This window comes from Aspergillus puulaauensis, chromosome 2 (genome assembly GCF_016861865.1).
Source record: "Aspergillus puulaauensis MK2 DNA, chromosome 2, nearly complete sequence".
Lineage (NCBI taxonomy): Eukaryota > Fungi > Ascomycota > Eurotiomycetes > Eurotiales > Aspergillaceae > Aspergillus > Aspergillus puulaauensis.
In genome coordinates, this window is record NC_054858.1 from 3,282,520 (window position 1) to 3,307,494 (window position 24,975).

A 24,975-nucleotide genomic window follows, 5' to 3' on the forward strand; every position below is an offset into this window, starting at 1 on the left:
GCCTGGTATCTGGAGTCGGCAATTACGAAGAAGCTTCTTGAGCTGGATAAGCATAATTAAGCTCGCCAATCATCGGGCAGAAGGGAAACGAGCCACAAAAAATTGTCAGTCGCCGTAGTTATTTGCAGGTCTGGTGGAATATCGAAGTATGTTAGTCAGAGGTATGCAAAGTAGATAGATAAATACCAGATGGTAAACAAGTGATGCCCGGAAAGGGGTGAAGAGCACACGCCGAGGCCCAACCCCAGGCCCGAGGCCTCCTCTGCCGACTTTGGGTCCCGGAGTGTTTCTGAATTGCACAGCCCGCGAGTGAGCAGTGCTGGGTATAGCGCTAACGCCTTGACAAATGTTGATCAAAGAGGAATAATCGAGACTCGAGATTAATAATAACAAAGTGGATTCAATTCTGATACCTAACCCCCGGATTATCCGGAGCCGTCTGATGATAAAGGCACTAGTCAACTAGAAATAAGTTGGATTAGGGCAAAAGCCCGGGCACCCGACGGCCGCCTTGGAGTATAATACGATAGCCGCTGGTAATAGGGGGTTAAAAAAATGAAAAAGGCAAATTGAAAGCAATTGCAACCACGTACGGAGTGATTCACAGTAAAAGGAATTGATTGGGGTATTAGATGTAGTATAAATGACGAAACAGGTGCTGTCCGCGTAAAATCAAAGTATTCTGTTGGCTGCATGACGAAACATGTTAGCAGGTTTCCGATGACTGAACCGGTGGGTTTTCCATACAAAAGCAAATAAGTACTAGCATTGCAGCTGAGCGAATGGTGCGGTATTGCTGTGGAACAATGGCCCATAAAGCCCCAGGGACTATCCAGTCAGTGTGATGCCCAAGGAGCCCACCAAATATCGAAGCTTCTCGCCATTTCATTGACTCTTCAAGGGTTGTTTGCAAGTTGGCTGCTGTTGATACTGTCTGGTCGAGAATCCCCTTGGAGATTCGAATGTCGGTTTGTACCTCCTTTTGTGCTTGGGCTTGTGCTGCGGCAATTTCGTACTGCCGTTCCTGGATTTTTCCCAAACTGTCGACTCTAAGCTGGAACTCTTCAAGAGATAATCCGATACTATTAAGGCGCTTCTCAGGTTAGAACCAGTGATTGTAATAAATGAGGAGATCAAACCTCGGAGAAACTCTCTTCTTTTTCGATTATATCTCCCATCCTCATGTAGAGCCATTCCTAGTATTGAGGTCAGCAGTGGCTGGCTAACTGCTGAGAAAACGGACTTACCAGGGAGGAATCAAGCGTTCCCATACTTTCACTGAGTCTACTCATATCATCCCTCGCGATGGTTTGAAGTTTCGACCTCAGGGATAAGGCAAGCTCATCTTGAGCATCGGCATTCCGCCGCTGGGTCAGGGCGATTTGCTCGCTCCGCAGGAGCGATTCGTCGTGAATATACTGTAGCATGTGCCGCAGGGAAACGGCCTCACTTGACGAATTTTGAAGGTCCTATACTCACATTAGTCTTACGTCCGCTAGGAGCTAATGGGTTTCATCTAACCGTTCGTATGTCTGAGAAGCCAATATGAACGGCGTTCAGAGCTGAAGAGATAGACTCCATGAACGAGCTAAAATGTGTCTCGATTTTGTGAGACATTCTTACTAGTGATGACGTTGATTCTTCCATCTCTCGTAGCGCCTCATTTCTGAGAAGCTCAGTTGATCGCATAAAATCCCTACCCTTGGCGGACTCTTCAACAGCAACCCGTAACGCTTCCATAAGACCGTCGCTCAGCTTGGTAGAGCTATGAAGGATAGTATTGTATGTCGCTAGGATGTTGTCCTTCTCGATCTCGCTTCTCGAGGCATGGCAGATGACCATGGCATTCTGTTTACTATTGCTATATGATGTCCACCACTGAGGGCGTGATTCTAATGACTTAAGACACGGCTCCAGATCTTCCTTTCGCACAGGATCATCGTCGCCAATTATTGGATTATGCTTGGTATAGAAGCTGAAGCGTGTTTTTTGAGGTGTCGGCGAAACGTTCATCGGCTGGCATGGTGAAGGAATGGATATTCCAGCCCCGCTAATCTCGCATATAGCCAGCCTCGCTGCGTACAGAGATCGGACATATTCCAGAGCCAGGTATGTATCAGAATCGGTCGGGGTTTCAGGGTTCCGCCCTATAGATTTGCAGGATGTAACGAGCTTCGTGGCAGCGAGTTTGTTACAGGATGAAGATGAGTTGATAGATTCGAGTATCTTGAGCGCCTCGCTAAATATGCCATCATGTTTCTGGGTTTTAGAGTTGAGAAATGAGACCAAGTCAAGGTCTTCATTGAGATTGTGAATCTGCGTCGGGACCACTGGTCCATTGTGAGTAGTTTGCTAGCAAGTTCAGCCTATGAGCAACTTACCGTCCACTTCAGTATCTGCACACGCAAAGAAAGGAATATATAGGAGCATCATTGACAAGCCCAGCATCTTCATTGTGACAGTCGAAGTCTTCAATAGTATATGAGAAACCACGCACAGTGAAGAATAGTAATAGTATGAGTGAATGAAGAAGGCAATTTAGGATTAACTGTGATGGAATTTCAACGGAACCGAAGACCAGGTATTATAAGTAGAAACAATGATGAAGATGAGAGAAATTGTCAAATCATCATTGTGTCAAAAGTGAGCGCTGGAGCCTTACCCAGGAAACATCATGAGGGAAACAGAAGGATCCGAAATAAATAATGTCCAACAAGCCCCTTCGAACACAAGCTGAATAATTGAAGTAGAATAATGTCCTAGAATTGAGACAGGCATTCATTCTCAATTATTTATTTTTTTCTTCTAGGCAGGTTACTTGGTCAAAACTTCACCATCTCTCGAGGATCTATACAGAGACAGGTCACGTGTGTAACCCACGCTAACCGTGTTTGGATCGGGGATACTGTTGGACAAAATCCCGTCCGCATCGGAGATCAAAAGTGTTTCTCCAACAAAAGACCATAACATCACCTCACCATGACGAGTTTCCTACCACAGAGCTGCTTCAGGCAGCTAGCACGGAGTCCTTTCACGAAAAAAACACCCCTTTACCCTTCCTTGCTCCGCTCCCAACCGATACAGCGCTTTTCAACTACACCCCGAGTCCAATCTCGAGTCGGTGGTGCTCCAGTCTCGGTTCCCCCAGAAGTGTCACTAAAGTTCATCGATCTACCTCAGACTACGGCACGGGGTACATCTCAGGACCAAGCGAAAACCGCAATTGAAGTCACGGGACCGTTGGGTGAGTTCCGTCCCATGTCCTATTTTTTTCATTCTTTTGACGGAGACAAGTCTAACATTGCTGTCGCGTGGCAGGTCAATTAACGCTGAACGTCCCTCCTTTCCTCAAAATTGCGCACGATGAGAGCCTCCAGAAAGCAACGGTAGAGGTTGAGGACAGGGAAGTTGCGCATCAGCGTGCTATGTGGGGTGTGTATTCTAGCTCTGATCAAAGTGAAATGAACGATTTTCTGACAGCCCCGGCGGTACAGGAACCACGCGAGCCCATTTACAAAACTGCATCCTCGGAGTCTCGGAAGGGCATATTTGCATTCTGAGTTTGGTTGGTGTCGGCTACAGGGCTACCATCGAGTCAGCGGCGACCACCGTTCAGGCCCAGTATCCCGGTCAACAATTCGTTTCTCTCAAGGCCGGATACTCACACCCAATTGAACTGGGAATCCCGCAAGGCGTTAAGGCAAGCACGCCCCAGCCGACACGTATTCTTCTGCAGGGCAGTGACAAGCAAGTTGTAACACAATTTGCGGCGGAGATCCGAGAGTGGCGCAAGCCAGAGCCTTACAAGGGCAAGGGTATCTTCGTCAACGGAGAGACGGTCAAGCTGAAGGCGAAGAAGATTCGATAAGCACATCTACGTATTGGGAGCGGAATGTCGGCTATGGTTTCTGTATTTATATCCAAGCGCCTTTCTTTGTGTTGGCGAAGGTTGCTATATCCATGTACTTTTATAGAAGATTCGATCCTGTGCATCCTCAAGACATTTCATTTCTTCATTATATTTGCATTGATCGGCTGCGTTCAGAGCTTCAAAACCTTCTTGACGACGTTGATGACTTCGTCTTGGATAGCCTTGGGAGCAGCCACAACTCCCTTGTTGGCAGCCAAGGTTCTGCCCTTACTGAAGTCCAGCGTCTGGCCATAGATATCAGTCACTTGGCCACCGGCCTCTCTAACAATGATGTCACCAGCAGCGTGATCCCAAATCTTCTCCTGGTAGTCCTTCTTGACAGGGAGTCGGAGATAGATGTCACCTGCTCCGCGTGCAATCGAGCAATACTTGGCCTGCGAATCTAGTCGCACGCTAGGGGAGGTAATTCCGAGAAGCTGAGCGACAGCGGCATTGTCACCCTGAGCAGAGTGTCCAGCCTCGACCCCCTCGCAGAAGACAGCCTGAGAAATATCAGGAACAGGCCGCATGGAGATAGACTTGCTTTCAGCAAGAACACCGTCCTTCAGGGGTCTGCTGATCGATCCGAGGCCTTTGATGGCTGAGAAGAGCACCCCGTTGCCTGCCCCACTGTTCTGGTCGACACCGACCGAAGCGGAAATGGTAGCAGCATCATCCACCGGAAGATTGGGGCAACCGATAGCACCAACCTTGACATCGCCATCCTCTAGCAACCCGAGGCAGACAGCGTATTGACCGCCTCGGAGGAATCCCTTGGTACCGTCAATGGGATCCAGAGCCCAGATACGACCCTTGGGGCCACCGGCACTCTTTCCCTGATCGATGATGTCCAGCATACTCTCTTCGCTTGGTAGGGTACCACCAAGAATCTCGTTGCTCTCAGCGTCCTCCAACTTTACATCCTTGACCAGTCTCCAGATCTCGGTGCTCAAAGTCTTATCTTCCCGGAGACTGCTGGCCTCTTCTTCGGCGACAATTTCATCGTTGGGGAAGTTTTTGCGAATTGCCTGGATAATCAGGGCCTGGGCTCCGAAATCGCCAATAGTGACAGGCGACTTGTCGTCTTTTGATACAGTGCCCTTGGCCTTCTCGTTGAACACCTTCTGTGTGAGGATAGTCGCACGCTGGACCGCGAGCTCGGCAATATAGCGTTCACGTTCGTAGGACATGGTTGCGAGGTGGGATGATGGCTGTGGTGAGAGGATGAATTGAGGAGTAAGAAGGAAGTTATAGGTGAAACGTGGACGATATTTCAGGAAAACACCGACTCCCAGTGCAAGAGTGGAGCAGAGTACGAGTCGGGAGAAAAATGGGAGACGGGACTTGGGAGTGGAGGAAGGATCAGCCTGCTTTGAAGACCAAAGACGCATTGGATCCCACACGGGGGCACACCGAATACCGTTTTGCCGGTTGTCGAATCGCGGGAGCGGCTTCGTCTGCTAATTGAACCTTCTAATATCGTCCAGCGACCTTGAGCCTTGGGGAGGAGTCCAGAGAGGAGAGGGCCAAATAGCATAAGTTGATGCGGTTAGTTATAATCTCCCCGCACTAAGCCTGTTTTGGTAGCGCGTCGAGGGGCGACGGTCACGAGCCATGACGTGGGAGGCAGACACCGGACACCAGAGTCTGTTACTCTCTTCGGCTGCCGTGCCTTGGTGGCTGCCCTACTGATAAACAATTCTGTGCCTGATTCCTCTCCTCTGTCTGTCTGTCGCAAGGCAACATCATCTCGCCATCTGGACAGGCTGCGCGCAATAGACTCAGATCCGCAGTGGAACTCACCGCGGCAGTGCCACCTGCCGTGATACAAAGGGGCTTTCATCTCCGGGGCAAGCACCGGCAAACATTTCAACCCCGGCTGCACCGAACGACTTGGGTCCCTCTCATCACTGGAGGAGCCTGCGATTTTTGTATGGATTTGTGACCAGCATACTATGCGCATGAGCATCCGAACACTGCCTTTGGGTCAACATCGGAAATAGTCCCCACAGCGGAGGGATACCATCATGTTCCACTCAACGGTGAGTTGATGAAACTCTGCATGAAACTACATGTCTACATTGCACGCCAGGGTGGTGCATGTAACTGTCATGTCTATTCGCCGGGCTGGATTCCAGGCTTACTGACTCGCCACTTTATAGAAACCATATTCGGCCGTTACGGTACAAATAGAGGTTCTTACCAGCGAGCAATATGAGGTAGAAGACTCGAGTGGTATTGTCGATCTTATTGAGGCCATCCGTATACAAGCCAGCGGTCCTACAGAGGCCTCCCGCGCCCTCCGCAAGAAGCTGTCAGTTCTTCCCCTCCCCCCCAAGACAATCGTTACATCATTAATATTTGCCTAGGAAATACGGCAACATTCACCGTCAATTACGAGCCCTTACGATCCTTGACTTCTTAATCCAAAATGCCGGTGATCGCTTCCACCGGGAATTCGCGGACGAGCCATTGCTGGAACGATTGCGAATCGCAGCCACGGATTCAATTTCCGACCCATTGGTTAAAGAGAAATGCAAGCAGCTGTTTGGACAATGGGCAGTCTCATATAAGGGTACTCCCGGAATGGAACGGATTGCTGGATTATACAGGCAGCTCCCGAAACGAAAGCAACCAGCGAACCAAGCGAAGGCCAAGGTTCTGCGCGATTTGGACAAGTCCTCTGAGCCTCAAATAGGACACTCGGTGTCAGTTTCTTCCGGCAACGGACCTGCAACCGTACTCAGCAGCCCAAAACACAAGCATTCAGCCAGCAAAGCACTGAAGAAAGAGAAAAAGGAAAAGAAGCTACACAGCCGTTCGTTCAACTTCGAAAAAGAGAAGCCGGAAATGCTTCAAACTTTAGCTTCCTCCTCAGTTGCTAGTACAAATCTTCTTAACGCTCTCAAACGCGTGAATCGAGAAACGCACAGGGTAAGCGAGGATGCAGAGGTACTGAACAGATTCGAGACTTGCAAGCAATTGCGGCGCCAAATTCTGCGATACATTCAACATGTTGAGAGTGAGGAATACCTGGGCAGTCTGATTCATTCGAACGAGGAGTTGGTTTCAGCCTTGATGGCCTTCGAGGTTCTGGACAAGAGCTTGGACTACGACAGTGATAGCGACCAAGATGTTCTCGAGAGCGGCTGGACTCCTGATCACGAAGTCAATGAGTCCTTTGCTGGGCTGGCTATCAACCCTCCCAAGCCGCCTCGCCCTAATCGACCATTGAGCGTCGCGGTGCCTTCACCATCGACACACGGACCAAGATATTCCAGCGAGAGTGAATCAGACTTTGAGCCTGATGACGACGACGAGGACAATCCGTTTGGGGATAGGAATGCAATTTTGACGCCTGCGGTGGACACCTTTGGTCGAACTGTGTAAGAGAAATCCTAGCCTGAGCCTTTTCAGCCTAACGTCTTTCTAGGAAGGAAGTCTAGAGCATGCGATTCTCTAGTTCCCGCCAATTACCCTGTCGCCCCTATCTTCAATACGTTCTCTATTTCGGCTGCAGCCTAGTATGGATGACACGCGCATGATGCCCGGTGCGCTGCCTGATCTTTCCAAATTATCACGGGCCAATATATGCACACCTCCGCAGCCCCATGTTATGCCTTATAGTATACTACTTCGTCCAACAAGCACTACCACTACCGTTCCAGCATGATTTCCTTTTACGATACTATGAATATGACGGAACTATGATCCTTATACCCATGAGGCCGGACTCCGACACCCTCAAGCGAACCCTGAAAAGGGAATACTATCATAAGGCCGTTCTAGCTCTCGTGAGATCCGATAGCAGATCATAATGTAGTCCAAAACTTAGATAGTCCAAATAAACCCTTCTAAATACACTAACTGTATTTGGCAATAAGCTCGTTGGACGGGAGGGTGAGGTGCCTGGGGCTCATGAATTAGTCATCCCAGCATCATCACCAAGACTCTTCCAGACAAAGCTCCCCTACAGCAACAACCACAACAGCAACCATTAACCACGATATGACCCTACGCCTTTAGTATAACACCAATAACCTCATTTTATTTTCTACACACTATACCACCGAGCCACAGGGATTCCTCAACGTACCATGCCCGACTCTCCCCGCGAGGAGCGCCGGCGCTCACGTTCACGCTCGCCGCCTCGCCGCCCAAAAGCCCACGGAGGTTTTCGCTGGAAAGACAAGCGCAGCGCAAACAACGACACTCAAAATGAAGGTGATGCACGCCTAGAGCGGGGTTATCGGAATCGCTCTCCCCGAAGACCGCATGATCGAGAGCGAGAGCGAGATCGTGGTGGTGATCGTGACCGGTACAGAGGCGAATATCGAGACCGAGAACGGGGTGGAGATCGGGACCGCAGCGATTACCGCGATAACCGAGACAGGGACAGACCTAGAGAGAGGAGCCGTGACCGTGACCGTGACCGCGACCAGCGCCCCAAAGAAAAGAAAGAGAAGAAGGAGAAGAAGCCCAAGCCCGCGCCCGTCGGCGGCGGCGAAGCAATGATAATCGTGCACGTCAACGACCGTCTAGGAACGAAAGCTGCGATTCCTTGTCTGCCCTCCGACACGGTAGGGAACTTCAAGGCCCTTGTCGCTGCGCATATTGGACGTGAACCGCATGAGATTCTGCTTAAGAGGCAGGGAGAGCGGCCGTTTAAGGATTTTATTTCGTTGGCGGATTATAGTATTGGAAATGGGGTACAGTTGGATTTGGAGGTCGGAACTGGGGATTAATGATCTTAGCCTTCTGACTGAATGTGGTTTTGGGGAAGGAGGAGCGGGGAGAGATCCCGGGTTTGTTCGTGACCTACTCGCGGGGACTACGGCTATCTATTCTGAAATGAAATATGAGGAAATACACTGCTTTCCGCTACGGTGTTGACATACATTTTTGGTTTTGAGCGACTGCCTCCTGATGGCAGGCTATGGACTGGCCAGGTTGCTGCTGAGATAAAGGGATCGTGCCCCGTATCATATTTATGATGGAAACGCCATGATGCAATATGTTCATTTTGATTCAGTGTGCTCGTGTATAATATATACCCAATGGAAAAATATCCTCGACTCCATATCTGCAAATATAGACAGTAGAAAAAAACCTTGAATATACCAACGCCGGCAAGGTGGGTATTATATGTAAGCATGGCCAGTCATCTCATATCATTATCCAGGGGAAAGGTAGAAAAGAAAAGGGAATAAGAGAAAGAAATAAAAGCAAGGAGGACCAGACCAAAGCCTATATTTACAACACTTTCGTCTTCATCCATTCGCTCGTTCCGACGCCGAGGTTGAGCCCATTGCGAGCCCACCATTTCCGAACTCGTTCTTCGGCACCAGACACGGGGTCTGCATCTTCAAGGGCTTCCTCGATGTCACAGGTCTTGAACTCGACTCGGAGACCGCTTTGACGCCACCATTCTAATACGTTATCATGACCGTTCTTAGTTGGCCCGACGAGCACCTGACAGTCGAAGATCATCTTGGCGCCTTTCAACCTATACCAGAAATCAAGGACATGGACGTGTCCATGAGTGCTAGCGATTCGCGCAACCGACTCGGCATGTGTATATGGAATGCCTGACGCATCCCACCAGGCAAGCGAGGCCGTTCTTCCAGACTGTGCAGCGAGCAGAACCGATTTCCCGACCTTAAGGGGCAATGGGCAGGCACGAGAAGCGGTTTCTGCTGCCTTTTTCCACCAGTTGAGAACATCGACACGGCCCTCGGCGCTGGCAGACTCGAGCGCCCTCTCAGTATACCGTAATTCAAGACCTGAGGTCCGCCACCACTCTAGGACATCAATAAAGCCGGCGCGAGAAGCCCCATCCATTGAATCTGCAATATATTCTTTGTTAGGGAGCGCCGGCGCGTCTCGCCACCACGTCAATATTTTGGGATTGCCGTATATGGCTGAAGCACGGTACGGAATGTTGGTGAGACGTGAAGTCGTCCAAAGGAGGTCAAGATGATTTTCCGTGAGGTGGGACAAAATATCGGTTCGTGAAAACTTGAAAATGAGATGGCATGCCAGGTCCGATAAAGGTTTCCAGCGGGGCAGGCTATCGATTCGCTTCTTGATTGCGGCAAGTGAACCGCGAAGGATGGTATACTCCAAGGAAGCGGGTGCTGACATTTTCAGAAGATGGCTTTGCCATTCCTTAGGAACGGAGAGTTTCGCGGGGATGCCCACTGCTTTGGCAATTTCCCAATCATGGAGCTGATCTTCAAATACATTTAACCATAATTCTAGAGGCAGCGAGGGCGTGTCTTTTTTCTCGGCAATATTAGATCTGAGTAGTGGCGTTTGAGATGGAAGCGACAAGTTATTGTCCGGTAACGATTTCTCTAAAGGGTCATCGTCTTGAGGTGCCGTGGACTTAATGGTTTCGACAGTAATTGGGATCGGTTGTGATAATGAGAGCGTAAGCGTTTTCTCAATCAATTCATGGAGCTCTTTCAGCCCACTCCACGGCAACTGTATCAGCTCTTCAGGTGCGTTATATTTCCATAAAACGGGGGATACAAGGTCGATCCAAGGCCAGAACCGATGAACTTCCTGGAGCTGTCTCTCGGTCAGCGGATGTTCCCATTCCGATATTGTCATTCCCGGAATCAGAATGACAGGTTTCGTAGACATCCAACCCCGTAACAATGCCAACGTCAAGGTGTTGGTGAGGCCTGATAGCATAGAACCCAGTGTCCCCGCATCAACAGGGGCGACGAGCAACAGATCCGCCCATTCACAAAGTTCCGCTGCTTTTGCCTTCAGCCACCTTCGAGCGCCAATTTCCTTTTCGAAAGTTTTCCCATCCACCGTATCCATATAATGAGGGACCTTATTGGTGCCGGAAAGTAGGGCAAACGGCTCGTCCGTTATGAATCTGACTTCAATTCCGGGGTGCTGGACTAAGGAGGGGAGGACATTGTCGACGAATTCGCTGTCGGTTGAGATCAATAATCGTTTGCGACGGGTGGCTAACGAGACATTTTCATGCTTTGGCGCGTCTTTCGCAGAAATGCCGGCATCATTCGAGGTTTCGAACACCTTTTCCACCGGATCTTCATCGATGTCCATCTCACTAACCTCTGCACTTTTCGATTCGGTGTTGCTGGTCCCACTCGGAGGTACAGTGCTGTGCATTTGGAAACCAACAGCCATCAACTAAGTATTTTATTTTTCCCGTAGGGAACAGGATGAAGGATAACGATGGCGGTAAGGTCAAGAATGGTATCTTCGTAGGGAGGTGGCGCGAGGCGTAATATGCAACGGCGGACGAAATCTCGTCGACGTAATAAAGAATCAGGCAAAGCAACCCGCAGCCAGTGATATATGATAATTAAACAAAGGCGACAAGCAAAAAAGGAGACGAGAAAACGGGCAAAGGTGAGTTCAGTTGATTTAAGACAATGCGCAAGAGCGGTCCAGATTGTTGCCCAAGCAGGTCACCAGCTAGCCACAAAATACCATGTAATAATCCATCGAAGAGACCGTGGCACAGATCGATAGGCTCTCGTTGGCACGTTGCGCGCTCCACTGCAGCTCGTGTCAAGGATCTGGTGGTCCGACCAGGTTTACAAGCGGTGAAGTGACTTTGTCTTTTGGTCTCGATCCTCGGTTTCGGACGCAAGATCCACTAACCCCGCAGCTTTGCTGATGTTCGGATGAGTGCAGGGTGACTGGGCGTTCTCGGGGGGTTATGCCGTCTGTCGCGATTGTCGTAGAGTTGATTGACAAGAAAGTAGAAGAACAAGCGGCGTTGAGATCACGGTTAGCGGCGAGATGGTTCGATGGGATTCGTGGTGGCCTTAAGGCGACAAAGTGAAAACCGTGGTACTGATTGGCGGGGCGGTGAGGCGGATTAATCATAGGCGCTAGTCCTGAAAGGAGCATTAAGTATAAATATGGGCCAATCGGGGACGTTCATCAATGCACGTCACACTACGGAGGAAGCTATCCAGGACGGAAGGTGCGATCCTCGCAGGCTAGAGAGGGTTCTTTCCTCGAGATCCCCTTAAAAGACCATGTGAATTGGGAAGGTGCCAGGGACCGGAATATACACTAATATGGAAGGTGTACCCTGTGGCCCGGCATAGTATAAAGTAAGATTGTTTTGATAGCATTCAGTATCTACCTTCTAGTGTATGTGATCTATCCTCTCCTCTAGATACTAAGACTATAATCACTGTAGTGTATGCGAACTCTACATTATCTCCTTCCAGACAGTCACGCTAAAATGCCTTCAATTGTGAAGAATGGAATAGGGGGGAATCCCCTTCTACTCCTCCGTTCGCGCCAAGTTCGAATGCAACCTATGTTCCCGCATGCCAATGCTGACCAACGCTGCAAGGATAGCAATACCAAGCAAGGTGATGAATGTAGCACGCAACGAGTCCATATACGCATCCACAACACCAGGTATCCAATCTGCTGGTGCTTTTTGGATCTCTCCAAGGCTGTCACGGAGGCGGCCAATCACCTCTCGGGCATTGTCACGGTCACCGAAGCGCGACCAGAGTCCAGTTTTGAGAACGTTTTGAAAGACGGAGGACGCAATGGTGATACCGATTGAGCTGCCAGTGCTACGGAATGCGTAGGACGCGGAAGTGATAACCGCATGATGGTCATGGTCCACTGCCGAGATAAGCGCAACTAGGGTTATGGTGAGAATCCCTCCGTAAGCTATCCCAGATAGCAAGAAGTAAAGAAAAGGGAGAGAGGTTGGGGTGCTGAGCTGCAAGGTACAGATCAAGGCCGACGCAACCACCAGAAGTAGCATAGTGACGTAACTATACATTTTATAGCGGCCACTTAAACGCATGAGGGCGCCTGATGCCAGCGACCCGATGGAGATGCCGATAGATTGAGGGATCAATCTCGCTCCAGCGGCAGTAGTAGACATGCCTTGGACTTGGAAGAATATCGGAACGTAGAAAAGAAGCCCAAAAACATTCATCGTAGTGAACCAATTGGTCAGACATGCCGATAACACAGTGCGATCAAGCAACAGACGGACCGGGATAACGGGTTCGGATGCGACGCTCGCTTCGATATAGACGAATAAGCCCAGCGCAACAGCAGAAAGTGGAAGCGTCGTGAGAACAAGAGGGTGTGTCCATGGTAATTGGTTTCCTCCGGTATTGAGACCGAGAAGCAACAGAACAAGGGTGATAACTAGCGTGATAGCACCAAGAAAATCAACGCGCTTGAGCTTGTCCTTTTGCGTGTCTTTCACAGGAACTTTGACGGTCAAGGCCACCAAGATAGCAGACACCACAATAAACGGAACCTGGATCAGGAAGGCCCACCGCCACCCCAGCGTGTCGTTAATCCAACCACCAAATACGCCGCCTAGCCCGCTGCCGACGCCAAAGCAAATGTTGCCGATTCCCTGCCAGACTCCGCGTTTCCGTAACGGAATCAAATCTGAGGTGACAAATGTGGCTATCACAGTTAGACCCCCACCTCCGATACCAGCAATAACCCGTCCCAGGATAATAGTCCATTGGGCTTGGGCAAGACCGCAGATAATATTACCCGCCGCAAAGATCACATTAGAGAAAATCAACCCAGCCTTCCTGGAAAAGATGTCCGTCAGACGCCCGGCTAGCGGCTGGCAAGCGGCAGTGGAAATCAAATAAGCCGTTGCCAGCCAAGATAGCAGGGATAGGGATTTGAACGAAGACGATATCGGTCCCGTCAAAGTAGCAACAACAGTAATGTCTGTTCCATTATATTAGGTTGTGCTTTTCACCAAAATCAGGGTCAAGTCATACCAAGTGCTGCAAGGAAGACTCCCACCCATACGCTACACAAAACTAAGAGCAGTCGCTTTGTGCTTGGCTCCTCATCCTCGACCGCTGGCTGGGGTTGATTAGCCAGGAGAGGCGTCTGCTCCGATACCGGTTCACGTCCAGCATTTTCCGCCGGTGCAGGTGGCGTAGACTCATCGAAGCGCATCTTCGAAAGATGTGTACCTGAATATGTGTAGGATGCACTGTCAATAAGTGACGACAATGGGTGTAGAAGCACGACTGCGGAGACCCCACTGATTAGTCAGCCAATTTGGGGTGACAAACGATCTGCAGTGAAACCATTTTCATACCAAACCTCAACGGCTCCGTTTCGCTCTATATGTTTGGGGTCCTTGCTTTTCCTATTAACTAGCTCTTTGGTCGGGGACAGTTTAGTCTTGAGGTGGTGAATAGCTTCGAAGGTATAACGTTTTGAGGCGAGTTACACGCGGCAGATCTTACTGAGCAGTTTGGGAGCTGAGTCAATTGAGGGCAGCGGTTCAAAATAGGAGTTACCTGCTAAGTCATTGAAAAAGTTGTGGCTGCCTCTACTTGGTTTGCCGTATCAGTGGTATGCTCCCGTTCCTGGAGATATGATAAATGGTCAAAAAGAACATCCTTCTCATATTTCAAGAGTTTTCTTGAATGATCAGGAGTAACCCTCATATAGCTCACATTGGTCGCAAAAGAAGGTTATAACGCAATGAGCATTGATGGTTCATACTCTGGATCTTAACTATTGCGAAACAATCTGGGATAAACTGCAATAGAATATGCAAGGGCCCGTTGGTGGAAAATTATTCCGAGATTTGGCGGTAGAATAATTACCCTCTAACTTATACTATATATAGAGAGTACACATTACATTCGTAAGCTGCGGGAAGGCATCCCCCCTTTTCTGTACTTTTAGCTCCAAATACATGGCTATTGTATTTTGCATGTTTTTGGAGTATCGTGAATCGACATAGATCATGAGCATATCTGTCGAAATCGCAAGACATATCTCACCAAACACCCTGCTCCAGGGTTCATCTGAAACAAATTGCCTGGTTCACACCCGAATCTCCTCGCCCGTATTCCCGATCAGTCCCGTGCAGGGTACTAGCAGGAAGGCCAGTAGAATGTTGTGTCTGCTAGCTTGAAGCGCCGCTGTTGCTTACCTAACACCGCTATCTTAACTAAGGTGGTTAGCTAACTAGAATAGGTTAGACTGAGTAACTAACGACGCCGTTAGCTTGGATGTACAGCACAGCCACCCCCATCTCGCATTGACTGGCAGACTGACATTTAGTTTGACTTGCCTCTCCTCTCCTCTTTCCTGTCATTGTTGCACTGTTACTTTCCTGTTGAGTGTCCCGCTGTGCTCTATACATTGAAATATCCCCTCTGTTTTTTATCTCTTCCGCAAATTCCACTGCCAGAGCAAGATGCCTGGTGTTCGTGAGTCGATACCCTACCCCTCCACTGCAGCTTGTCCCATGCACAGGCCAGTGTAGCTGACAATGTCTCACGTCAAAGCGCCCGATGCGCTTGATCAGCTGAAGAAGGGCTTCAAGGCCATCTTCCGGAAAAAGAAGGCGGAAGCTACGGGCTCAGCGACCGACACGCCAGAGGACAAGCCTGCCGAGGCTCCTGCTCAAGCTGCTCCTGCCACTGAAGCCAAGCCTACCGAGCCAACTACGGCTGCAGAGCCTCAGCCTGGTATGTTTGTCTATACTCACAATTTACGCTAGAGTGCCCAATAACCGTCGTACCTACGATAAGCAGCAGCAGCAGAGGCTCCTGAGACAGATAAGCCCGTCGAAGCACCAGCCACTGAAGCTAAACCCGAGACCGCTGAGGCTGCGCCTGCTGCAGCTGCGCCTCCCGCTCCGCCACCAAAGACTGAAGAAGCCCCAACTGAGGCTAAGGCCGACGCTCCTACTGAGACTAAGACTGAATCTCCGGCCCCCGCTGAGACTCCGGCTCCCGTTGCAGCTCCTATTGAGAGCGTCAACTCCGACCCGTCTATACCTCCTGATTCCACGGTTCCCGAGACCCCGTTTGAAACTCCGGCCGAGAAATCCGCTGAGTTAGGTGAACCTGCAAAGCCTGCCGAAACGGAAAGGGCTGCAGAACCTGCGGAGCCCGCAGAGCCTGCTAAGCCTGCGGAGCCAGCTGAGAAACCCGCTGAGGAGAAACCTGCTGAGCCCACTGAGCCCGCGAAACCAGCTGAAGCGGAGAAGCCTGCCGAAGCTGCCGCTGAACCCGCGAAGAGTGAGTTTATTATCTGATTAGTACACGCAGTCACTGATCGTGCAAAACTGAAGCCAAATAGATGTCTTGCCCGTCAACTAGCTGCGTTTTGGTCTTCATCAAAGACCCTGGCGTCCAGCGTGGCCTGCATTCGTAATCGCAGACACACTACATCGTTCTTGTTCTGTGCTAACCTCATACCCCAGCGTGTAACTGTTGAGCCGTTATAGTTAACATTATTTCGTAGTACCCTGTGCTCTCCTTTAGCAAGTTGTTGCCTCACTGAGCTCATCATTTTTCAGCGAGAAATGGCTGTGGTGGCTGAGTGCTTGATACCCGTCGGCCGTTTTGCACGAATGATAGAATAGTGAATTAACACATACAATCCACAGAAAATGGGTATCATTATCTCATATCCTACTGAAGGAGCTGCCACTATAGTTGTTCAATCACTCTCTTGCCCTGAAACGTGTTCGTCCAGCTCCGGTACGGGACCATCACCTGGTGCAGCTGCCGCCTTTTGATCTCTCGCCTTCTGCCTTCGCTTAATTTTCTTCTCCCGGTTCTTCCGGTTGCGTTTCTCTGCTTCTGTCTCTTTCGCCCTCTCCGCAACGGCAGTTCGTTTCCGTAATTGAATACGTCTCTTCTTCCCAGGCTTCTTACGGGACAAGGGCTCCCTTTCTGGAGGGCCTGCAATATACGTCATAGCACTAGACGCCGCCCCCTTCTCCTCCTTCGGAAGTTTCGTATGCTCTCGTTTTAGATGAATCACCCGCCAAGGCAAATGACAGCCAGGCTGCAACCAGTTAGTTGGAGCTCGATCAACAGACAGCTTCTTTCCCTTGAATCAATTACTCACCCAAGATACTCCCGCAAGCTTAGCCATATCTTCGCCACTCACAGCCACATCCTCGAATTCTTTCCTCTTCTGCAACACGCCCGCATCCTCCTCCCTTGTTTTACTCTTGTCCTCACCGGATAACAACCCCGGCGCAGAGAAATAGTAACTCCACCCTCTGAACGGATTTACGAAGCGTCCCTCTCCACTCCCCACAGCCGTAGGCGTCGGAGACCGTAATCGGATTCGTAACTTTTGCGCACCAGCGGACTCGTTTGTACTCGTAGCTGTAGTCTTCATCGATGTGTCACCACCGGCCTTCTTCTGCCCATCCTTCCCATCACCGCTAGTTCCAGGTTTTTGCGGAGCAGATGCCGGCGCGGAAAACAACCGGAACTCAAACTCCTGTTCCTCGTCTTCGTCATCTCTTGCCGGCTCTTGCGGTTCGGCTGTGGTTGTAGTTGTGGTTGAGGGGCCGATATCGAAGTTCAACAGCGCGCTGAGGCGTTTTTGCGCGTCGGGGAATTCGGATTCTGGGGGTGGGGAGGGGGGTGAGGAGGAGTCGCGGGCGAGGAGGTCGTCTCGGCGGACGCTGTGATCGAGATGTTAGTCAATGGTGGGGATTTTTGTTTGATTTTGAGGTTCAGTAGGGTCTCGTACCGTTTTGCGTCCGGGAGGCCGAACATGGTTTAATTTTTGTATATTCAAGCTCGTAATATCTTGTGTTTCTCGTATATTCTCGGCGGCAGTTTTTATGATGTGGTTGTCCGAAAGGTTTGGTGGGATATATGTTCTTTTTGGGAGAGTGCTGTGCGGAGATGGGCGTTGAAAATCCAAGACTTGCGATGTGAGGTTTCCACACTATTTCCACCTGCCTGGACCGGTTGCGGCCACGACCCGGAGCTTTTTTACTACATAGTAACTTTAATTTCTATCCAACCCGACGTACATTTCGTCAGTTTCAATAATTCAAGTCATAGTATTCATTCTGTTGGCCACACGAAGTACTAAGCTCAGAAGCAATTATGCACCCCATACTGCGACGGCCATCGAGAGATTCAGACACAGCGGCCACCATCAACCTATAACAATATTAGCAGGGTTAAACAAGATTAATGTGCAATCCATACCTCAAGCTCGACGCCTGTGATGAATTCTGCTTCATCGCTAGCGAGGAAGCTACACGTATTCGCGACATCTGCAGCCGTGGAAGGACGTCCAAGAGGTATAGTTGATACGAACGCCGCCCTATTTTCCTCTGTGTCTGGCTTTCCGAGAAAGAGATGGGTCCTAGAATACGTACATAATAAGTGAGACATGCAAAGACGTGCGATAATCCAGGGTGCTTACATTGCTGTGCTTCCAACAACGGGGCACACACTGTTGAACCTTATCTGCTTCGGGCCGTATTCAACGGCCATCGTCTTGGTGGCGTTGCTAACAGCCGCCTTGGACGCATTGTACCAAGTCAGACCTGGACGGGGACGGAGAGCAGCAGTGGACGATATCTGGATGAAGCATCCGGGGCTGTTATTCTGTACAAAGTACGGGATGATGACACTGGTGGAGAGGAAGATTGATCTGACGTTGACTTCCATGCACAAGGCGAAGTCGGCATCGGTGACTTCGGCAGTTGGTTTGTTGTGGTATGTTGCGCCAGCATTGTTAACAACGATATCGAGTTTCCCATATTCATCCAGAGTGGCTTGAAGAAGTGCCTGCCAGCTGTCTCGGCTTGTCACATCTGCGTAGACGAACTTGCTATTCAGCTCCGCTGCGACCTTCTGGCCATTGTCCTTTGATATGTCGGCCACGATCACCTTTGCTCCTTCGTGGATGAACTTCTTTGCGATACCTTGGCCGAAGCCTGAACCTGCGCCGGTTACGATGGCAACTTTGCCTTGCAAGCGTCCGGTATGTGTAGCGGTGGCCATGATATTAGCAACTATAACGAAGAATAAAAAAGGTGTGTACACTTCCAGGGGCTGTGATAAAATATAGGAGATGAGTGGGTGATTTAAACTTTTGTGACAGCTGTCAAAGTGTGGATGGGCCCTTGTATGTATACTTTAGTGCGGGGTGAAACGTTGCGGAGAAGAGCTCCCAACATAATCGTCAAGGTCCTTTACAGTAATTGGCTGTCGCCAGTTGATCCTGATGTTAACCTCGGTAAGGCATCCTCTTGGCTCTGTGCTAGCAATTGGAAAATAAAGAAGAGTGCAGTTATAACAATACTAACGAGGGGTGCTGAATGAGAAAACTATAGGGGCGGGGCCGAGTGCCTCAGGCAAAAAATATACTTCCTACATTTGGGCCCTTTGGTCTTCTCAGTTCCATCCTATTACGCAAAATCATGTCACTAAAACACCTTAGTATACATGCAAAAGCAATATTATTGGTAAATATCACATGTAAGTATGTGGTCAAGCGGGAATGAAGCATGCCTTGCCTCGTGGCCTGCAGTGCACTTACCAGACCCATCGTATCTTACATCACTTGAGCTAATTGAACTGTCAAATGGGCTGTAGTTAATATACATCCTCGTTCATTAGAATAGTTCCTAACGATCAAAGGTTCGGCACAATAGACTTTGCTTATAGCGTGGCAGCATCTATATATAGACTTAGGCTTCACCTAGCAAAATGCATACCGAACGACAGACAAAAATAAAGAGGCAAATGGTGTAGTTCCAAACAGTAGGCAATATTAGAGTATTATCCAAGCAGACTATATTCTGAGCTTATGTTGAGTATCAAAGGGTTGTAGCGGACGATGTCATTATCTCCGCACGGACCACATGCGTTGCCCGACTCTGCCCGTCCGCTCCTGTGGCTGGGCTTTGGAATTCACTGCGTAGACTCAACCTTCCTTAAGAAACTACCACCCAGACTTTTCTATCCGCATCACTGGCTGGTGTCTTGCTTTTTAAACCCGAATCCGTGTTACTCCCGGTCCTTTCCTCATATTGAAACTGTCAGACCGAACATTCCTTCGTTTTTCAGCCCCTCGGGTCCCTCTGACCTTGAATGTCTCGTGCGCCCTTCACCTAACAACCAACCGGTTCTGCACGTCTATAAATGGGGATCTGTTCTTCGTGCCTTGGGTCTGGTCGTCGAGACAACACCGATGTGAGTATCCCGCTTTGTGGTTGGGCTACGTCGTCTGTCGCCGTGGTCGAAAAATGGCTTCTCGGATACGATGTCCTACTGGATTATATCGTGGCGCTAACAAGACATCTCTGATTTCTAGCCTGAATCCTCTCGCTTACTCGACGATGACATTTACCAGCCTGGATATGGCTATGGGGCGCTCAACAACAACCAGCAGGGCAACCAACCCGACCCTGGCTACGTAAGGCGGGAGCGCGAGGCCCTTGAGGCGATCTGCCAACGAACGTCAGAGTGAGTTGTTCTCACCATCTTTACTTCGCTCGAAGCCAGAGAGAATGAAACCCTAACCAATACGCTGTGAAAAAGCTCCGTCATCGATATTTGGTCACTCCAACCACAACCCCATCTCCAACCGCAAGCAACACTCCACAACTCCGTTTCCTCCTCGTCCTCAAAAGCCCGCGAACCCTCAGTCATAGTAACAACGGTCGAATCCGACGCACCGGCCGAATCGGCATCGACGAAACAGGGCGCTGTTCCGAAACACTGGGGCGAGGTGGTGATCAACCCGCGGAAAGGCAGACGGTCAAGACCAGGATCGAGCGGCGACGAGGACGACCCTGCCAAAGATGTCTTTGGCGTCTTGAAAGTTACCTGAGGTGAAAAGTCAGGACACCCGGGCTTTTGATCAGAAGTCAACCAGCTCCATCATGGTGGTCGAGACGACACGAACACGAACGAGTTGACGAACAACCGAATTCGAATCTCGAATTCTAATTTCTGCAAACAAATCCGATATAGCATACACTCACTCCTTTATTTCCTTTTCTTTTTTGCTCTGGTGTCGCCGGTCGAGACCGGTATGTCTCTATTTTTGTCTCGTCTGTTTCGCCCTACTGTTGATTCCTCTCGCTTCTCGCGTTTCCTTCTATGACATGTTAGACATCATTCAGTTCTTAATACCCCCTGTTCCTACCTTATCTCGGTTTTCGATGTTCTGAGTCTGTTTTCATTGCGCAATTCGCATGCCGTGTGAGGCCTGCTGCTTTAATTTCCCAGGTACTATGCATGGAACGAGGGATACTGTATCATCTTAATGTACTATACCAGAGCTAATTGTAAAGATATGCTCACGAGTATTGTTCTGTAATAAACAGTTCATGGCATCTACTGCAAGAGCCGGAACCTTGAATCTCAAAGGGAGCAAGATCACTGAGGGGACAAGGTGAACGAATAGAGTGCGATCCAAGCAGGGACTTCCAGATAGAGAAAGGTAGCAGTGTATCCATTGAATAGCCAAATAATGATATGAATAGAGAATATAAAAAAATTAAAAAGCCACGATATAGGAACCACAAAAGCAAATGATATGAACAGAGGAGTTGAATGCATTCACAAAACATGGTCCCCAACTCGCAAATTGCACCATAGCGTTGGCTTAACGTATAATCAACCCTGGATGTCAGAACTCCGTCGCAATAACGCCATAAATACTAAACCCTGCGAATTCCATGAGACCGTTATGTGAGAATGGAGACGTAATATATAACAGCGACTCCACGATTATTGTGGGAGGAAAGCAAATGAACTAGATGTTGGGATAGTTCAAACATCGTCCAGTCTCCCCGCCGGTTCCTCTCCGTCCGACTCATAGCTACCGGCAGAGCTCAATTCGTCTTCAGACTCTGTGTCTTCCCCAGCATCGTCCACAGCATCTTTGCTGGCGTATTTTGCCACGTACTCTGCAAGAATCATTAATATCATGGGTGTCGCTGTTGCAATTACGAAAAGGATTCCCACCTTTCACTTTAATTTCGTAGCTCTTTGGTTCCCGCATCAACATGGCAGCGGCTTCGCCATTTAAGGGGTCTGAAGGGTTGGGGTAACGTAGGAGCTGCGGAAGAAAAACTTCGAAAATATTGATCATGTCGTACATAGGAGACCATGTTTGGTTGATAACGTCTAAACAAACGGACCCGGATCTAAGAAAGGAAACCATTAGCGGCATAATCCAGAACAGTTTCGGGTTTAACTCACAACTCGTCAATGTTAGGATGGAAGATTCGGTTAACGAACCCGATGCTCGGGCTCTTGTATGGGTACTGATCCGGCAGCTCGACGTGGATCTTCCAATGGCCACCTTGGAAGGGTGCTAAAGAGTTGCTTTTGTCAGTTTTGCGCCACGGTCGTTGTTAAGTACGGATAAAACGTACTCTCCTCTGGGCCCTTGAAGCGCACGTAGAACTCTTGCCTAAAGAAAACATAATGTGTTAGATCAAGCCCTCACTGAGCAGCCCGTATGCAAAGCGGCGGTGAATCATACACTATGCGGACGGTTAGTATTGGAGTAGAAAATAGAAGTTCGAAATAACCCACTGTTATCATTGACCAATGTGACCTCGTAGTCACTCATCAACCTATAAGTAACCCATCAGTATCGCGTTGTTCTCATATCCGTCTCTAAGCGCTATCCCAATTCCAACTCTCTCGGGGAGGTCGGTAAGGTGTTGGGTGTGGAACGGAGGGCATACATCCTGCGAACAGTTAGCTATATCTGGGACGGAGGCTCGAAAAGTGAGGTATCGTACTTCATAACCTGTACAGATGAGATCGAGCGTTAGTCAACTTGCCAACTCATCGGTCGATCCGTAGCCGGAGGGGTACTCACATCTGTCTCAATTCTGCGCTTGGGGCTACTCATTTTGAACGTATTTGCGCGATTTGTATTTCGCGGGAAACAAAATGAACAGAGTCTCGGATCAAATGCTGTAGCTGGTGGATATCCAGAAGATCGACTCGGTAGCTGAGTTCTCAAGCAGCAGATCTCCAAGTCGGGGGCGGGGAAGTAGCGTAGCGGCGAAGTGGGCGGCAACCGGGCCGATAAGGCGAAAACGGGGATACGGACGCGAGGTTGAGAGCGATGGGAGATTGATGAAGAGCAGACGGTAGAGAAAGTGGACAATCTGGGGGTTCAAAGGAGGTTGAAGAAGAGTGAAAGGGAGGAGTGGAGTGGGGGACGACGATGTTGGACGCTGCGGGACGCCCAGAGGGTGCTCCTGTCTGGCCGATAACGCCCCCGACGGGCACCCAAAGTCACGCCAGGCTTCACGCAGTGCGTCAGGTGTTACAGACAACTCATGATCACTCTCACAGGATTCTGCAAAAGACTACTAGAAGTAAATTTACATTTCCTCGCAATTTTGGTGTTACTTTCGCGTCCTGGCATTTGAATGGCTCTGCAAAATAATAAAAGTACATGCATCGATCGCTGTCTTCAATCATCCGCGGGGGCAAGAGGACTGAAGTAGACTCTAAGTGCACCCTAGCACCTGCACCTTAGCACCGCGGAGTGGCATGGGCTTCAGAACTTTTCGCCGTGTCGCATACGGTGCAAGCACTTGTCTAGCCGATTCCGGGGTTTCTGTGAAGGCTCAGAGTGGGTTCATGATCGTCAGAGGCTTCAAGATGGATTCTTCAAGATTCAATCTTCATCCTTTGGATACTCTCTTGAAATGATGTCATCTGCCGCTGTTCTTGTGCAGTTCTAGGCCCGTGATTCGAGAGTCGGGCTGCTGGGTGAACAGTTAGGATAACAGATTTCGTGTGTCAAACATACCGGATTTTGTCCTGGAAGTTGATTAACCGTGTCCGACAGGCATTGTATTTGTCAGAGTGCCTTGTAGCCGTGTTGGGTCCCAATAATTGGGACAAAGATTCCGCCGCAAAAGGTGGTGCAAATGATGCCTCAGGCCATTCCCAGGCTGCATCTAATCTATCTCGACAGCATAACTAAGCTTCATCCATCACTGCCTCGCCGACTCGTAGGCCTTCCCAGACAAATCTAGTGAACTCATACAACCGGTTCCATTTACCTGGGCGCTTATTCTGGCAATATGAGCTCCCCATCTTCTCGGATCCCCTCGACTGACAACTCTCCGAACCCCAACCAGCGCCGACCATCAAGTCGGAGAGAACCCGCAGAGCAAGCATCTAACACCAAAAATGCACCTATCCCCGATGATGAGCATGGTGCAGACCTACCAATGACTATGTCTGCGTCGGTGGTTCTCACTAGTTTGCCACGCGATGCTCACCAAGCTTTGGCGGACGCCGAAGCCGTAGACACTGGTAAAGGTATCGCGCAGTCGACCCTGTCTCATTCTAAGTTGCTTTTTTCAGTTAACTTGCTTTTTACAGTCACCGTACGGTTTCAACCCCTACCTTCTGCGCCTATTCTCAAGAACCGGGTGTTCAAGATTAGCGCCTCGCAGAAGTTTGAGACAGTTGTCAAGTTTCTAAGAAAGAAGCTTGATTGCAAGGACGCAGACTCAGTGTTCTGTTATGTGAATAGTGTTTTTGCTCCTGGTCTGGATGAAGGTGTAGGGGGACTATGGAGAGTAAGTACATCTGATTTTTTCATTACTTCTGATTGGAAGGAGAATATGAGGATGTCTAATCACCGGGAATACAGTGTTTCAAAACTGACGACCAGCTGATTGTGGCTTACTCGATGACACCAGCATTTGGTTGAAGCGTCCATATTGTATACGAGATCATAATGCCGGCCAGCGCGGTTATGCAAAGAGCCGCAGTGAGACGCTTCATATTTTAGGCGAGGCTGGGATCACTGGAACAACAGTGGGTTCGTCCTTATTAAAGGCTATACCATCAAATTTAAAACCCCAGAATTGGCCCAAAGATGAAGGTGCCGACGCGGCAGTATTGCCGAGCACGCCTGATGAATGGAAGGGACTGAAGCAATTTTGCAGTCTATCATTTGTTTGATAGCCATCGGGCTGGATATCTCTCGATAAGGCCCTGAGGATATATAAAGTCGGCACATATTCCTACTACAAATTGAGAGTTAGTCAAGGATAAGCCGTCGGCAAAACATAATGCACATCAAACAAATCCCTATGTCTCTGCCAGTCTCCCCATTTACTTTTCCTTATGCGAAATATGATTATTCCCCCCATTACGATACTGCCGACTTACTCAAATATCTGCGCTTAACTTCGTTGGAATGTAGATCACGGTGAATCAGGCCGGTCCGGACTCGGATCTACTAGTACGACGTAG

General features: G+C 49.4%; 13 protein-coding genes across 13 annotated transcripts; 6 read left to right on the top strand and 7 right to left on the bottom strand.

The window, feature by feature from the left end:
- Positions 1-706: 706 nt before the first annotated feature.
- Positions 707-2,454, bottom strand: APUU_21343A (putative nuclear membrane fusion protein Kar5; the record flags this gene model as incomplete). Its single annotated transcript, XM_041700084.1, has 5 exons — positions 707-1,093; positions 1,140-1,196; positions 1,248-1,469; positions 1,522-2,330; positions 2,382-2,454. 5 exons carry the CDS (start codon positions 2,452-2,454, stop codon positions 707-709), a joined length of 1,548 nt encoding a protein of 515 aa, XP_041553105.1.
- Positions 2,455-2,979: 525 nt separating this feature from the next.
- Positions 2,980-3,868, top strand: APUU_21344S (mitochondrial 54S ribosomal protein uL6m; the record flags this gene model as incomplete). Its single annotated transcript, XM_041700086.1, has 3 exons — positions 2,980-3,244; positions 3,319-3,432; positions 3,495-3,868. The coding sequence occupies 3 exons, from the start codon at positions 2,980-2,982 to the stop codon at positions 3,866-3,868; spliced, it is 753 nt and encodes a 250-aa protein (XP_041553106.1).
- Positions 3,869-4,041: 173 nt separating this feature from the next.
- On the bottom strand, positions 4,042-5,301 carry APUU_21345A (3'(2'),5'-bisphosphate nucleotidase; the record flags this gene model as incomplete). The annotated part of the gene is made up of 1 exon (XM_041700087.1): positions 4,042-5,301. One exon carries the CDS (start codon positions 5,299-5,301, stop codon positions 4,042-4,044), a length of 1,260 nt encoding a protein of 419 aa, XP_041553107.1.
- Positions 5,302-5,937: 636 nt separating this feature from the next.
- LSB5_1 (LSB5 family protein) lies at positions 5,938-7,356 on the top strand (the record flags this gene model as incomplete). The annotated part of the gene is made up of 4 exons (XM_041700088.1): positions 5,938-5,952; positions 6,073-6,224; positions 6,280-7,296; positions 7,344-7,356. 4 exons carry the CDS (start codon positions 5,938-5,940, stop codon positions 7,354-7,356), a joined length of 1,197 nt encoding a protein of 398 aa, XP_041553108.1.
- A 651-nt stretch (positions 7,357-8,007) lies between these two features.
- LSB5_2 (ubiquitin-like protein HUB1) lies at positions 8,008-8,655 on the top strand (the record flags this gene model as incomplete). The annotated part of the gene is made up of 1 exon (XM_041700089.1): positions 8,008-8,655. The coding sequence occupies one exon, from the start codon at positions 8,008-8,010 to the stop codon at positions 8,653-8,655; it is 648 nt and encodes a 215-aa protein (XP_041553109.1).
- Positions 8,656-9,163: 508 nt separating this feature from the next.
- On the bottom strand, positions 9,164-11,080 carry APUU_21348A (uncharacterized protein; the record flags this gene model as incomplete). The annotated part of the gene is made up of 1 exon (XM_041700090.1): positions 9,164-11,080. The coding sequence occupies one exon, from the start codon at positions 11,078-11,080 to the stop codon at positions 9,164-9,166; it is 1,917 nt and encodes a 638-aa protein (XP_041553110.1).
- Positions 11,081-12,197: 1,117 nt separating this feature from the next.
- Positions 12,198-13,879, bottom strand: APUU_21349A (uncharacterized protein; the record flags this gene model as incomplete). Its single annotated transcript, XM_041700091.1, has 2 exons — positions 12,198-13,642; positions 13,696-13,879. 2 exons carry the CDS (start codon positions 13,877-13,879, stop codon positions 12,198-12,200), a joined length of 1,629 nt encoding a protein of 542 aa, XP_041553111.1.
- A 1,261-nt stretch (positions 13,880-15,140) lies between these two features.
- Positions 15,141-16,030, top strand: APUU_21350S (uncharacterized protein; the record flags this gene model as incomplete). Its single annotated transcript, XM_041700092.1, has 4 exons — positions 15,141-15,153; positions 15,232-15,414; positions 15,481-15,969; positions 16,023-16,030. The coding sequence occupies 4 exons, from the start codon at positions 15,141-15,143 to the stop codon at positions 16,028-16,030; spliced, it is 693 nt and encodes a 230-aa protein (XP_041553112.1).
- A 363-nt stretch (positions 16,031-16,393) lies between these two features.
- On the bottom strand, positions 16,394-17,472 carry APUU_21351A (DUF2011 domain-containing protein; the record flags this gene model as incomplete). The annotated part of the gene is made up of 3 exons (XM_041700093.1): positions 16,394-16,744; positions 16,808-17,378; positions 17,447-17,472. 3 exons carry the CDS (start codon positions 17,470-17,472, stop codon positions 16,394-16,396), a joined length of 948 nt encoding a protein of 315 aa, XP_041553113.1.
- Positions 17,473-17,844: 372 nt separating this feature from the next.
- On the bottom strand, positions 17,845-18,896 carry APUU_21352A (oxidoreductase, short-chain dehydrogenase/reductase family; the record flags this gene model as incomplete). Its single annotated transcript, XM_041700094.1, has 4 exons — positions 17,845-17,868; positions 17,917-18,076; positions 18,137-18,841; positions 18,895-18,896. Coding segments are annotated over 4 exons (891 nt in total).
- Positions 18,897-19,863: 967 nt separating this feature from the next.
- APUU_21353S (LAMTOR1/MEH1 family protein) lies at positions 19,864-20,554 on the top strand (the record flags this gene model as incomplete). The annotated part of the gene is made up of 3 exons (XM_041700095.1): positions 19,864-19,914; positions 20,036-20,187; positions 20,263-20,554. The coding sequence occupies 3 exons, from the start codon at positions 19,864-19,866 to the stop codon at positions 20,552-20,554; spliced, it is 495 nt and encodes a 164-aa protein (XP_041553115.1).
- Positions 20,555-21,501: 947 nt separating this feature from the next.
- UBC8 (E2 ubiquitin-conjugating protein UBC8) lies at positions 21,502-22,597 on the bottom strand (the record flags this gene model as incomplete). Its single annotated transcript, XM_041700097.1, has 6 exons — positions 21,502-21,638; positions 21,697-21,878; positions 21,934-22,048; positions 22,110-22,147; positions 22,485-22,492; positions 22,565-22,597. 6 exons carry the CDS (start codon positions 22,595-22,597, stop codon positions 21,502-21,504), a joined length of 513 nt encoding a protein of 170 aa, XP_041553116.1.
- Positions 22,598-23,789: 1,192 nt separating this feature from the next.
- Positions 23,790-24,427, top strand: ATG12 (ubiquitin-like protein ATG12; the record flags this gene model as incomplete). Its single annotated transcript, XM_041700098.1, has 3 exons — positions 23,790-24,030; positions 24,094-24,293; positions 24,368-24,427. 3 exons carry the CDS (start codon positions 23,790-23,792, stop codon positions 24,425-24,427), a joined length of 501 nt encoding a protein of 166 aa, XP_041553117.1.
- Positions 24,428-24,975: the final 548 nt, after the last annotated feature.